The sequence below is a fragment of the Colletotrichum phormii genome, assembly GCF_030913505.1.
Source record: "Colletotrichum phormii strain CBS 102054 chromosome Unknown BDP81scaffold_24, whole genome shotgun sequence".
Classification (NCBI taxonomy): domain Eukaryota; kingdom Fungi; phylum Ascomycota; class Sordariomycetes; order Glomerellales; family Glomerellaceae; genus Colletotrichum; species Colletotrichum phormii.
In genome coordinates, this window is record NW_026851466.1 from 237,703 (window position 1) to 250,444 (window position 12,742).

General features: G+C 54.4%; 3 protein-coding genes across 3 annotated transcripts; 2 read left to right on the top strand and 1 right to left on the bottom strand.

Annotated features, from left to right (window-relative positions):
- Positions 1 to 555: 555 nt before the first annotated feature.
- Positions 556 to 4,000, top strand: BDP81DRAFT_329826 (cytochrome P450; the record flags this gene model as incomplete). The annotated part of the gene is made up of 4 exons (XM_060585347.1): positions 556 to 670; positions 776 to 894; positions 972 to 3,074; positions 3,128 to 4,000. 4 exons carry the CDS (start codon positions 556 to 558, stop codon positions 3,998 to 4,000), a joined length of 3,210 nt encoding a protein of 1,069 aa, XP_060440416.1.
- A 3,807-nt stretch (positions 4,001 to 7,807) lies between these two features.
- Positions 7,808 to 9,788, top strand: BDP81DRAFT_437595 (male sterility protein-domain-containing protein). The gene has a single exon (XM_060591241.1). The coding sequence runs from the start codon at positions 7,844 to 7,846 to the stop codon at positions 9,494 to 9,496; it is 1,653 nt and encodes a 550-aa protein (XP_060440417.1). The 5' UTR covers positions 7,808 to 7,843; the 3' UTR covers positions 9,497 to 9,788.
- BDP81DRAFT_409938 (multicopper oxidase) lies at positions 9,776 to 11,927 on the bottom strand (the record flags this gene model as incomplete). Its single annotated transcript, XM_060589095.1, has 4 exons — positions 9,776 to 10,366; positions 10,421 to 11,405; positions 11,463 to 11,623; positions 11,676 to 11,927. 4 exons carry the CDS (start codon positions 11,925 to 11,927, stop codon positions 9,932 to 9,934), a joined length of 1,833 nt encoding a protein of 610 aa, XP_060440418.1. The 3' UTR covers positions 9,776 to 9,931.
- Positions 11,928 to 12,742: the final 815 nt, after the last annotated feature.

Genomic DNA, 12,742 nt, shown 5'->3' on the forward strand with positions numbered 1-12,742 from the left:
ATAGGGCAGAGAACGCTTAAGCAAGTCGGCGCGGAATTGGACTGGCGCCGAATGCCATGTTTCACTAGAGACGGGGACGGACGGGATGGCCGAGCTGGGCTACGAAGCTGGCACGAATCCGCACGATTGCGTTCATCTTGACCATTGAGATGGCCGGGATTGGCCCACCTGTCGCTCACCTCGCCGTGAGGAAAAAAAGTGGGAAGATGGGAAATCTTTTTTCGGGCATGATATCAGCGTTCATCCTCCTGCTCCACGCATGATGATGGGACCGAGGCATAACGCCTGACAAGCTCAGAGAATAGCCACATATATGAATGGGGGGGGGGGGGGGGGGGGGGGGGCTCAGGCGATTTTCGAATTTGAATATTATCAGGCCGATATCCCCTCCTGTTGCTGGGCTTTGTCTCATCACATAAGAAGTGCATTCAGATCTCACAGGTGACTGACCACATCAACAACACCCGAGGACCATACCATACCCTCGACACATACAACAACAACAACAACACACGTATACGAACACACTCCACATTGCACACACATACACACAGCATGTCGGAAACAGTACCGATCCCAGAGCCCTCTGGGCTGCCGTTTCTCGGCAACATCAACGAGATCGACCCTGAATTTCCCCTGGGATCCATGATCTCGCTTGCGGACCAGTATGGTAAGAGAAGACCCCTGACTCATGCGAGCCAGACCCCCCTTCCCCCCCCCCCCCCCCCTTATCTTGTCGACGACACGCAGCTGACAGTGACATGTGCGCCTGAAGGTGAAATTTACCGATTGAGATTTCCAGGACGTTCAGTTGTCCTGGTCTCGACACGGGAGCTGGTGAACGAGACTTGCGATGAGAAGCGTTTCAAGAAGTCCGTGAATCAGGCATTAAGTGTGAGTTTATTAAGCCGAACTGCGCTCATTTTAGCAGTCTGTATGTGTACATGGAAGTCATACTCATTCCCAAGTAGCAAGTCAGAGCAGGCGTCCACGATGGACTTTTCACAGCGAGGATGGGCGAGGAGAGCTGGGGTATCGCTCACCGCGTTCTCATGCCCGCCTTCGGTCCCCTTTCGATTCGCAACATGTACGACGAAATGCACGATATCGCCAGCCAGCTGGCATTGAAATGGGCGCGTTACGGCCCTGAATCGGCAATCATAGTGACGGACGACTTCACGCGGTTGACGCTCGACACATTGGCTTTGTGCTCAATGGGATACCGGTTCAACAGCTACTACTCGGCCGTTCTCCACCCCTTTATCGAGGCCATGGGCGACTTTTTGACCGAGGCCGGCAACAGGTCGCGTCGTCTGCCGCTACCCTCCATGTTCTACAGCGCAAAGGACCAAAAGTTCCAGCAGGACATCGACACCCTCAGAACCACAGCCAGAGAGGTTCTCGAGTCAAGAAAGGACGGGAAGAGCAATCGCCGGGATTTGCTCACGGCCATGCTGGAGGGAGTCGACACGAAGACGGGGAAGAAGATGACGGACGAGAGTATCATGGACAACTTGATCACATTCCTCATCGCCGGTCACGAAACGACGTCAGGACTCTTGTCCTTCGCTTTCTACCAACTGCTGAAGCACCCCGAGGCGTACCGCAAGGCCCAGCAGGAGGTCGACGATGTTGTCGGAAAGGGACAGATCAAGGTCGACCACTTGTCCAAGCTGCCCTACATCAACGGTGTTCTCCGCGAGACTCTGCGTGTCAACGCAACGATCCCGGTCTTCACCGTCGAGGCCTTTGAGGATACCGTGATTGGTGGCAAGTACGCTGTGGGCGCTGGTGAGACCATCATGAACCTCCTCGCCAAGTCCCAGCTCGACCCCGCTGTCTTTGGCGAGGACGCCAACGAATTCAAGCCCGAGCGCATGATGGATGAGAACTTCAACCGCATCACCAAGGAATTCCCCAACTGCTGGAAGCCATTCGGTAACGGCATGAGAGGTTGCATCGGTCGCCCCTTTGCCTGGCAAGAGGCTCTTTTGGTCATGGTCATGCTTCTCCAGAACTTCAACTTTGTGCTGGACCCCAACTACCACTTTGGTATCAAGCAGACCCTCACCATCAAGCCCAAGGATATGCACATGCGCGCTATCCTCCGCGACAACCTCACACCGACGACCCTGGAGCGTCGCCTGGCCGGTCTCGCTGAGCCCGAGAAGCAGGCCGAGCAGGCCAAGGCCAGCGGTGCTGCTGCCGGGGGCGAGACTGGAATGCCGCTGACGATCCTCTACGGATCCAACAGCGGAACCTGCGAGGCTTTGGCGCAGCGCGTCGCCTCCGATGCCGCCTCCCACGGCTTCCGCGCGACAAAGATCGACTGCCTGGACAGCGCCAACGGCAGTCTGCCCACCGACCAGCCCGTCGTTATCATCACGGCATCGTACGAGGGCCAACCTCCCGACAACGCTGGTCACTTTGTGGCTTGGATCGAGGGACAGGACAAGGCCAAGGCGCCCCTCAAGGACGTCAACTATGCCGTCTTTGGCTGCGGTCACAAGGATTGGGTCCAGACTTTCCACCGCGTTCCCATGTTGGTCGACACCACTCTCGAGCAGCTTGGTGCGACTCGCCTGGCCGAAGTCGGTCTGACGGATGTTTCGAGCGGCGAGGTCTTCACTAACTTTGAGTCATGGGAGGACGATATTCTTTGGCCCTCTTTGACCAACAAGTACAAGACGACCTCTGCAGAGGACACCAAGACCAAGGGCGTCGGCGTTGTCATCAGCAACCCCAGAACCTCGATCCTGCGCCAGGACGTCAAGGAGGCTACCGTCACCAAGACTGCGACGCTTACCAAGGGCAGCGACTCTAAGAGCATCAAGAAGCACGTCGAGATCAAGCTTCCCGAGGACATGATGTACACTGCGGGCGACTACCTTGCCGTTCTGCCCATCAACCCCAAGGAGACTGTCCACCGCGCGATGCGTCGTTTCCACATCGCCCGTGATGCCCACCTTAGCATCAAGACTGACGGCCCTACGTCCCTCCCGGTCGATACCTCCGTGCCCGCCAACGACCTCTTGAGCTCTTATGTCGAGCTTTCGCAACCGGCTACGAGAAGAGTAAGCATCAACCTTTCTACTTACCTTGACCATTGATACTAACAATCTTGCAGAACCTCCTTGCTCTCGCAGAGCATGCCAAGGATGAGACGACCAAGACTGAACTGAACCGTCTGTCCGGCGACGCCTACGCCGACGAAGTCAGCGGCAAGCGCGTCTCCGTCCTCGATCTCCTCGAGCGCCACCCCTCAATCGACCTCCCGATTGGCGTCTTCCTGTCCATGATGCCGCCGATGCGCATCAGACAGTACTCCATCTCCTCCTCGCCCATGGCGTACCCCAACAACGTCACCCTGACCTTCTCCGTCCTCAACGAGCCTTCGCTCTCAGGCCAGGGCCCCTACATCGGCGTCGCCTCCTCTTACCTCGACTCCCTCGCCGAGGGCGACAGCCTCCACATCGCCATCCGCCCCTCCCACGCCGCCTTCAGCCTCCCCTCTGACGCCGAGCACACGCCCATGGTCTGCGTTGCCGCCGGCACCGGTCTCGCTCCCTTCCGCGGCTTCATCCAGGAGCGCGCCACTATGCTCGCAGCAGGCCGCACCCTCGCGCCTGCGCTGCTCTTCTTCGGATGCCGCTCCCCCGAGCAGGACGATCTGTACCGTGACGAGTTTGACAAGTGGGAAGAGATGGGTGCCGTCTCTGTCCGTCGCGCTTACAGCCGGGAGTGCGATAAGAGCGAGGGGTGCAAGCACGTGCAGGACCGCATATGGCAGGATCGCGAGGAGCTCGTTGACCTGTGGAAGAAGGGTGCCAAGGCGTACGTTTGTGGCTCGCGCGGTGTGGCTGAGTCTGCCAAGGAGACTATGCTCAAGATCAAGGTTGAGATGGAGAAGGCCAAGGGTGAGGAGACGGACGAGGAGAGCGTCAAGGAATGGTTTGAGGCGCTGAGGAACATCCGCTACGTGACGGATGTGTTTGATTAGATGGCTGGAAAAGTCAATGGCTTTTGGGATTTCATTACTTCGTCATATCATAGAAGGGGATAGGAGTTGGAGGGCATTTGTCACAAGCATGTAATACCAGGTGGAACAAGTAAATCGATTACCTTGAATTCGAGATTCAGCATCCCTTTGACGGACATGTGCCTCCTCTACGCCGATCAGGTCTGAGACCGGGACACTTACGTAAACCCTCTTGATCTGGCACTTACCGAACAGTAGATGGAATCGCAAACTCGTTCGGCCTTGACTAGAAGCGAAAGCTTCAGACGCCAGACCGCTTGGGGCACCGGCTCCTCTCTGTTCACTGGCGGGACGGAGCTCGCGCTCCACTTCCTCCGACGGACACTCCAATGGAAACACTTTGACTTCGGCCAACGAACTCAAAACACGTGCCGGAAATCCGGACGCGGGAGGGTAGACCAGTGTTGCCGATGCGATTCGGCGCGACTGAAGAACGTTAACATGTGGCCCGTCGGGGGGGGGGGTCTTTGGCTCTCCGCAAGTGCCGATGCCGTCCCGCATGTTTCCCGAGTTCCTGGACTAGGGAGCCCCCTTTATAGATCTCAACGGCAGTCCTTGGCGTGAGGAACATGGTTCTTTGCGACGGTACTCTAGCCTGAATCGGGTATTCGAGTCCGGCACTATATTTGACGTCACTCTAGTTTGCTACGGTTGATTGAGATGTCTCCATGTTGCACTGCAGTCCTAGTGGTTTGGAAGCTCCACAAGCTTCGAGGAAGGTTTTATTATTATTTTATCAACTGCAGTGGCGCGAGTACGAGTTGCTGAGAATAACCGACAGCATGTTCTCGTCAACCTCTATGCCCCCCCCCCCCCCCCCCCCCCCCAGATGGACCCAAACCTTCCCTCTGCATTGTCTAGCATGAAGCTATGGCCAATATCTAGAGCTTCCCCGCACGATAAACATTGAATTACCGAGGCATCTGGGAGATCTCGAACGAGTCAGTAGCTCAGACGAAACGTTGTTGTCTCCCATATTGCAAGGTAGCGCTACATCGTGGGTTCCTAAGAAGAATCTGGAGCAGGGTCTGGACTTGATCGCATTGGGCATCTTCAGTGTCTTCCCGGAGTTCAAGAAGCTACCATACTATGTCAAAGTCCATTTGGAGTCCATTTGGATAGCAATCGATACCCAAGCGAAGCCGCGAGCTGAGCTTAACGTGGATCATATTCATACCGCCAGCGAAGGCAGCCAAAATCGGGGACAAGCTTGGCCATAACGTAGCTTGGACGATAAAACCGGCTCCCATAGTGCTCAATTCAGGTGCATGTGCCATACCAGAACTTGATCTGTTGGGAATAAATCCACGGTGATTTCCATTGTCTCATATTCGGACAACCACGCACTTGGGAAGAGCCGTGGCCTGTCATCTCCTCGTTCTCTCTTCCGACATTTGAGAACAACTCAAGAGTCGGTACGTCACATCTCGGCGCCGAATTATTGAAGCTTGATGCGAAGACGGTACCGAAAATATCATTCCTATCGGTTGCTTGACCCTGCCGCTGACGCTTCTAAGCGGCCGAAACGGAAAGTTTGACCTAACCTCCGACCGAGGCAGCCCGCTGGCGGAACTCTGTAACAATCACAAATACGTGGTGTCCAGGACACTGGAGAGCTCATCCCAACAGATAGACTCTCGCGGGTTTAAAGTCTCTTTGTTATCTCCCCCTCATAAGGCTTAGAAATACCACGATTCGTCACGTGTCGTCTTAACTTTCAGGCCGCAACCGAGGGACTGGAAACAGTATATGAGTGCGCTTTGGTCTCGTCGATTTTGGGGTTTGGAGGGGTTTGGCGTGGTGCGTCTATGTAGCCATGCCGTATCCTTATTTATCATCGTCGACGAAAATAACAATGGCTACAACTACCGTACAAGTCACGGAACCGAGGACTCTCTCCGTCTGTGGACAGCGGACTTTCCCGTTCATCATTGACGAGAGGGCTGCGTACGAGCCTAATCGGACGTGTTTCTCAACGCCATACACGTCGGAGCCTCGAGATGGGTGGAGAGTTGTCACCTATAGAGATTTTGCGAATGCTATCAACTGCATTACGCACTTCCTCCTGGACACCTGCGGGGTCCCTGCCCCAAACACATTTCCTACCATTGCCTATATGGGTCCGAATGATGCCAGATACTGTGTGGGTTGACCAGCAAGAGCTCCCTCGTGACGTGGAACTCCCGACTGACACAATACTAGATCATGACCGTCGCCTGCATCAAGGCAGGATACAAGGTCAGCTACCCTCTGGCTGGTTTCTTTGGATAGCAAAGCCACTGACTTGTAACTCAATAGGCCCTCTTCGTATCTCCTAGAAACCCTCTCGAAGCGCAGCTGAACCTGTTCAAGCTATCCGACTGCCGGTTGGTGGTGCGTCCGCCATCACACCAGTCTGCTGTCGACTTCTGGGTAAAACATTGGGACATGAAGCAAATCGAGATCGAGCCTCTGCATGACATCCTTTCCAAACCTCAAGTTCCAAACGTACCATATACAAAAACTGCAGCGGAGGCAGAATGGGATCCTTTCCTTGTCCTCCACACCAGCGGTAGCACAGGTCTTCCCAAGCCGATTGTCATCAAACATGGCTCTATCGCCTTGATGGATGCGCAGCACGAGTTTCCGGAGTGGAATGGCACAATTCCTATTGCACGGGCCATGGGGTCATTGGCAGATACACATTTCAGTCCCAGTGAGCATTATGAGTTGAAGTTCCTAACTTGGTTGATAGTAGCTGACGTGCCCAGTGCCATTATTCCATGCTGGTGGCGTCTATGGGTTCATTGGGAATGCGGTTCTCAGCAACAAGCCCATCATCTTCACGTTCCCTGACCGTCCACTTAGCCCTGATCTTACGATTGAGATTCTCAAGGCTACAGGCGCGAAAAGTGCGGCACTACCTCCATCCCTTCTGGAGGAGATGGTCCACCGTCCCGATCAAATCGAGGTACTGAAGCGGCTCAACTTTGTTGGTTTCGGAGGCGGTACGTTTTCCCCGAAAAGATGATGCATGAAGGCCGAGAACTAATGAGACCCCAGGTCCTCTCAACAAGGAAGCCGGTGATATTCTCCACAGGAATGGTGTTAAATTGCTCAACATCATTGGTGCCACTGAGTAAGTTAGTTCCCTCTACCTCTCAAATAGGACCGACAGCATGCTGAGACTGCTAGGACTCTACCGTTCTGCATCTATCACCAGAAGAATACAGCGCTGTGGCAGTATTTCATCTACAACGAGGAGCTCTCTGGCGTCGAGTTCCGAAAGGCCACGTCCGACGAGGATGTTTACGAGGTGGTGATCACCAGGAAATCGAAACAGATTCCGATCCAGGGCATCTTCTACACGTTCCCCGATAGAGAGGAGTACGCGACGAGCGACTTGTACAAGCCTCACCCGACGCTGCCGCACCACTGGAAATTCTACGGTCGAGCCGACAACATCATCAATCTTTCCAATGGAGAGAAGCTCAACCCCGTGAGAATGGAAGACATCATTGCTGGGAACCCGGCGGTCAAGGCTGCTCTCATCGTGGGAGCCCAGAAATTCCAGCCCGCTTTGATCGTGGAGCCGTTTGTGCAGCCCAAGACGAACGAGGAGATTGACGATTTGATTGACCGCATCATGCCGCAAGTTGCCGAGGCTAACGAGACCATTGGTAAGCCCTCCACCACACACCCAAACTAACGTCACTTTGATCCATCATTGGAGAAGATGTAGCGCTGACCCGGGAATAAAAAGCAACGCACGGTCGGATTGTTCGGCACTTGATCACCGTGTCCAATCCGGAGAAGCCGTTCCTCATGGCAGACAAGGGCACCCTCAAGAGATCGGCGACAGTCAAGCTTTATGCCGATGAGATTGAGGAGCTCTACGCTAATCCTAGAGAGGTGCCCCTGTCCAAGGTGCCGCGGCTCGATCTGAGCTCCCAGGCTGCGCTCAGCAAGTCCATTGAGAATCTCCTCCGCAAGCACCTCGGCGTTCCTCACTTGGAGTCCGACACTGATTTCTTCGCGGCTGGCATGGACTCGTTGCAAATCATTGCTGCTGCACGTTTCATCACTGCTAGTCTGCGCGCTACCGATAAGCACTACAGTGACACGACTATTGAGGCTCGCGATATGTATACTCACGTTAGTACCCACCAGCTCGCTGGTCACATCTTGCAATCCGGCCAGGGCAAGGCCAATGGTGGTGCTACGAGCGAGAGTGAGAATCACCAAGCAATTGACAGGCTATATCAGAAGATTCGACAGAACCTGGTTCACGCCAAACCTGGGCGCCCTGAGCCAGCGAAAGAGCAGCAGACTGTCATTCTCACCGGATCAACCGGAAACATGGGATGTTACTTGCTCGATGAGTTGATCCGCAACCCGCACGTTAAGAGAGTCATTTGCTTCAACAGATCAAACGACGGTGGTGCCGGAAAGCAGGCCAACGCCATGAAGGAACGCGAGCTAGCCCGCCCAGAAGAAAGCGGCAAGGTCGAGTTCTTCCACACCAATCTGTCGCAACCCAACATGGGATTATCGCAGGAAGTCTACTCTCGTCTACTCAAAGAGGCGGACCGTATCGTTCACAACGCTTGGGCGGTCAACTTCAACATGCCTCTTGATGCGTTTGAGCCACACATCAAGGGATGCCGCAACTTGGCCGACTTTGCTGCCACGGCGGATAAGCGTGTCGTGCTGGTATTCGTGTCAACCATCGGTACCACCAGCGAGTGGGATGCAAGCCGCGGCCCCGTACCGGAGAAATCCCTGCGGGAATACGGAATCTCGGGTCTCGGATACGGCCAGAGCAAGCTCATCTCGAGCATGGTACTTGAAGATGCGGCCAAGGTCGGAGACTTCCCGCTGGCCATCGTTCGTGTTGGTCAGATCGCTGGGCCTCTTGCCGATGGCGGCGCTTGGAGTCGCCAAGAGTGGCTGCCCTCCATCATCGCGAGTAGTCTTGTTCTCAAGGCGTTACCGAGGCACCTATCTGGCATGAATACGACCGCCTGGGTCCCGGTTGAGACGATGTCGAGAATGATTCTGGATATTGGCGGTCTGACTGAGGAGTCGAAAGACTACCACGAAGGGTACTTCCACGGCAGCAACCCATCCATCACAACATTTGACAAGCTGGTCCCTGCTATTCAGCAGTACTACGGAAGGAATCAACTTCCTGACCTCATCACCTTCAAGAAATGGGTCGAGAGACTGGAGGCGAGCCGCAAGGCGCCGGGAGCACTTGGCGCCGATCGGAATCCTGGCTTGAAGCTGGTCGACTTCTATCGAGGCGCTGCTTCTGCGGGAGAGAATATATCGAACTCTAGGACGTATGAGACTACGAGAACGGTGGCTTGCAGTCCTGCGCTGCGCTCTGTTGGACCTGTGACGCCGGAGTTGATGGCTCATTGGTGCAGACAGTGGAAGTTTGAGAGCCCCTCGGCTCGCGTCGGTCGTTTGTAGAGGTCTAGATTTTGCATTAGAGTGTACTTAACAGATTGAAAGCCTGTTGCAATGAAGCCATTAAATTCACAATTCATTCAACTCTGGTGGAACAAATGGCCGCAATATACAGCGCCATAAGGCTTGCAAGTGCAAATACCTAAGTAATACTCAGCGATGCGGAGATGATGTCACTCGAAGTCAAGTCGAAACAATACTACGCGTAGTTTTAGTGGGAATGGGCAACCGAACAAGGAATTATTAGGTAACCAATAATGATGATTAGCATAAATGTTATTTCTTATCTATGATGCTCCTTCTTTCCGACAGTCATGAACATGCTCGGACCGCTACGCCACTCAATTTCCCACGAATGACCCAACAAACAAACGATTAAACAAACAATCGATTACAATCTTTGCAAAGTTTCTGTGCCGTATGATGACATAGTACCCCTTACATCTTAAGCTTACGCAGGCCAGAGTCGGTCTGGGGGTAAGGAGCCTTCTTCGAGTACGTCTGCCACTGGTTACACATATCATCCATATCCTGAACCCTGAGAGTATCCGTGATCTTATCAGTCTGTTCCAGGAACTGCACCGACAAACCCTGGCTGACGTGCCACGCAATGTGGCAATGGAAGAGCCATGCGCCGGGGTTGTCTGTCTTGAAGGCCACGACGAGCCAGCCTCGGCCGGGCAAGGTGGTCACGTCGCGCCTGGTGGGGTTCTTGAAGTTGAGCTTGGAGACGTCGGTCTGCGCGTTGAAGCGGACACCGTCACCGCGGCCGCTGGAGGCGGGCTCGGAATGGCCTAGGATGTAGAAGTCGTGGCCGTGGAGATGCATGGGGTGAGGGGCGGGGAACAAGTTCTCGACGACCCAGAATGCCCACTGCGATGTATGTTAGATGATGGTCTTCGTTCTGAGTGATAAGGGTAAACTTACAGCGTTGTCCGCAGGAACCTCAAAGACGTTGTAGTTATCGGGGTAGTCAGTGCTGTTCTTGGCGAGGTAAGACAGCGTCGGCTGGTCCCAGTTGATGTCCATGTTCTGGCCGTTGACCTTCCAGAAAACCTGTTGACTGCCAGTAGTCCTACTCGTGTCGACGGTGATATCAAGAGTATCATCCTGAGTCTTGGAGAAGGACGTGGAGTTGACGTCGACGCTAAAGATGGGCTCAAAGTCCGTCTTGTCCTGGCACTGGGCATCGGTGGGCGCCTTGCCGGCATCCTTGGGCATGAGGCTGTTTGACGCACCCTCGTACTGGAAGATGGCAGCGGGCTTGTTCATGTTGGACGTGCCGCAGAGTCTGTTGGACGGGAAGGAGACGTTGAACCAGTATGCCTTGCTGGCGTCTTGGTCGGCGTCGATGATGATATCGTAGCGCTGGCCGACGGTCAAGTAGAGCGAGTCCGTTTCAAAGGGCTTGACGGGCACGAAGTCGGTTCCCGTCACCGTCATCTTGTGGCCGACGAGGTTCACCGAGAAGGTGTTGTCCACGGACATGTTGACGAGACGGATCTTGTGGGACTTGCCCTTCTTGAGCGTTACACGGGAGTAGTTGCCACCTCCGTTCTTGTTGATGTTGGTGCCGTTGAAGAGGATGTTGTCGCTGGCGGGGACGGCAGCAGGGGCAGTGAAGGTGGAACGGATCTCATCAGCGGACTTGTAGTACCAATCCGTGATGGAGTAGGTACCGAGATCCTCATCGTAGTTCTTGGATGTAGGTCCGTCGATCTGGATTGTACCGGCAATACCGTTCGCGTACTGGTCGGAGAAATGCGAGTGGTACCATGATGAGCCATACTGCTCTGCACGCCACTCGTACGTCTTGCTGGCTCCTGGTGGAATGGGGCACTCGGTGATGCCGTTAACACCATCGTTTTGGTTGTTGTTCAGCATTCGCAGGCCGTGCCAATGCATTGAGGTACTGCGGGGGTGTCAACGAGTCAATATTTTGAGAGATGGTTGCGCTGTCGTTACTCACCCGTTCGACCTGAGGTTATTCACAACTCTGACCTTGATCTTGTCGCCCCAGTTTGCCTTGATGTTCGGGCCCGGGAAGCCACCATTGATCAACATCGCAGTGTTCTTGGTCATGCCATCCAGACCTTGGAATGTTGTATGCTCCGTGAGAACCAAATCATACTGCCCAGCTTGTTAGCATTAAGATAGTCTCGGGGCATACAGGCCAACCAACCTCTCTAGTCACCCCAGTATCCGGGGTCGACTCCTCGTAAGCAGTCTTGATGTCAAATCCTTCAACCCAGCACTGTCTGTTGTCGGCAGTGTTGCAAGACTTCGGGCCTTGGTCAGAGTCTGCCGGGGTTGACGAACCAGGCTGCGCGTTGTCCTGTCTCCTCGAGACACCAGTGTTGGACGACGGCGAGGGGGCGGCTGCCGCTAGGCCATAGAGGAAGAAGAGCACGCTCCTGGAGAGTGTCGATCTCATCTTGACAATCTCTGGCTAATGCGTATGCCGAGGGCTGTGAGAGTGTCTAATTGAATGACCCTAAAGTGGGAGTCAGCAAACACGAATTCCATTATAAGAACCAGCACTCTATGTAGGAGTAACTTACCTAGTCCACCCAGTATTAATCTCTCTGTCACAACCTTGTTCGTTCGGTGTAGCGAAAGAAGAAACAGCTTCCAGAAATTCCAACTCTTCAACGGTCGACCCAACCTTTAGATAAGGTGGGAAACCTGCGCTGGGATATTGGCCACCGCGCGATTAACCTCAAAAAAGAGCACGGTGCTGTCGTTCGGGGATGAACCGTGATCTAGCCTTTTCGGTCGAGCGTTGCGAAACGAGGAACTGTTGGAGTTTGCGCCGCGGAAGGGATGTATCTTGTTTCTAGACACCCATGTCCCAACCAGTGGGCTTTATACCAAGGCGGGCGGCACCAAGACGGCGGGATAGTTTCAATATCTTCGGGCTGAGAGGGAAGGCAAAAGAGATGAGATGATGTTTGGAACAGTCTGAGTGGGAGTGAGCGTGTGTGGTTGCGTGCTGCGGTTGGCTTGTGTGTGTGTGTGTGTGTCGTTCTGACAGTCGGTCCCGGGTACTAAGCGGTCTTGGGTCCATGGCCGTCTAGGTGGGCGGTTATCACGAGTGTCAGACAAGCCCGAGTGGGTAACTTTGTACGTATGTTCGCTTCTACCCGGCCGCCGGAACCAAGGTCCGCTCTCCTAGTGCTGAGTACAGGCATGCGAGGGGAGCAGTTCAGACTGAGGTGGGCTGCAAGGCGAGAGGTAATCTCAAGGGAG

Bases quoted from the DNA above. Each gene is read 5' to 3' on its own strand.
- BDP81DRAFT_437595 (XM_060591241.1), top strand. From the start codon at position 7,844: ATGGCAGACAAGGGCACCCTCAAGAGATCGGCGACAGTCAAGCTTTAT.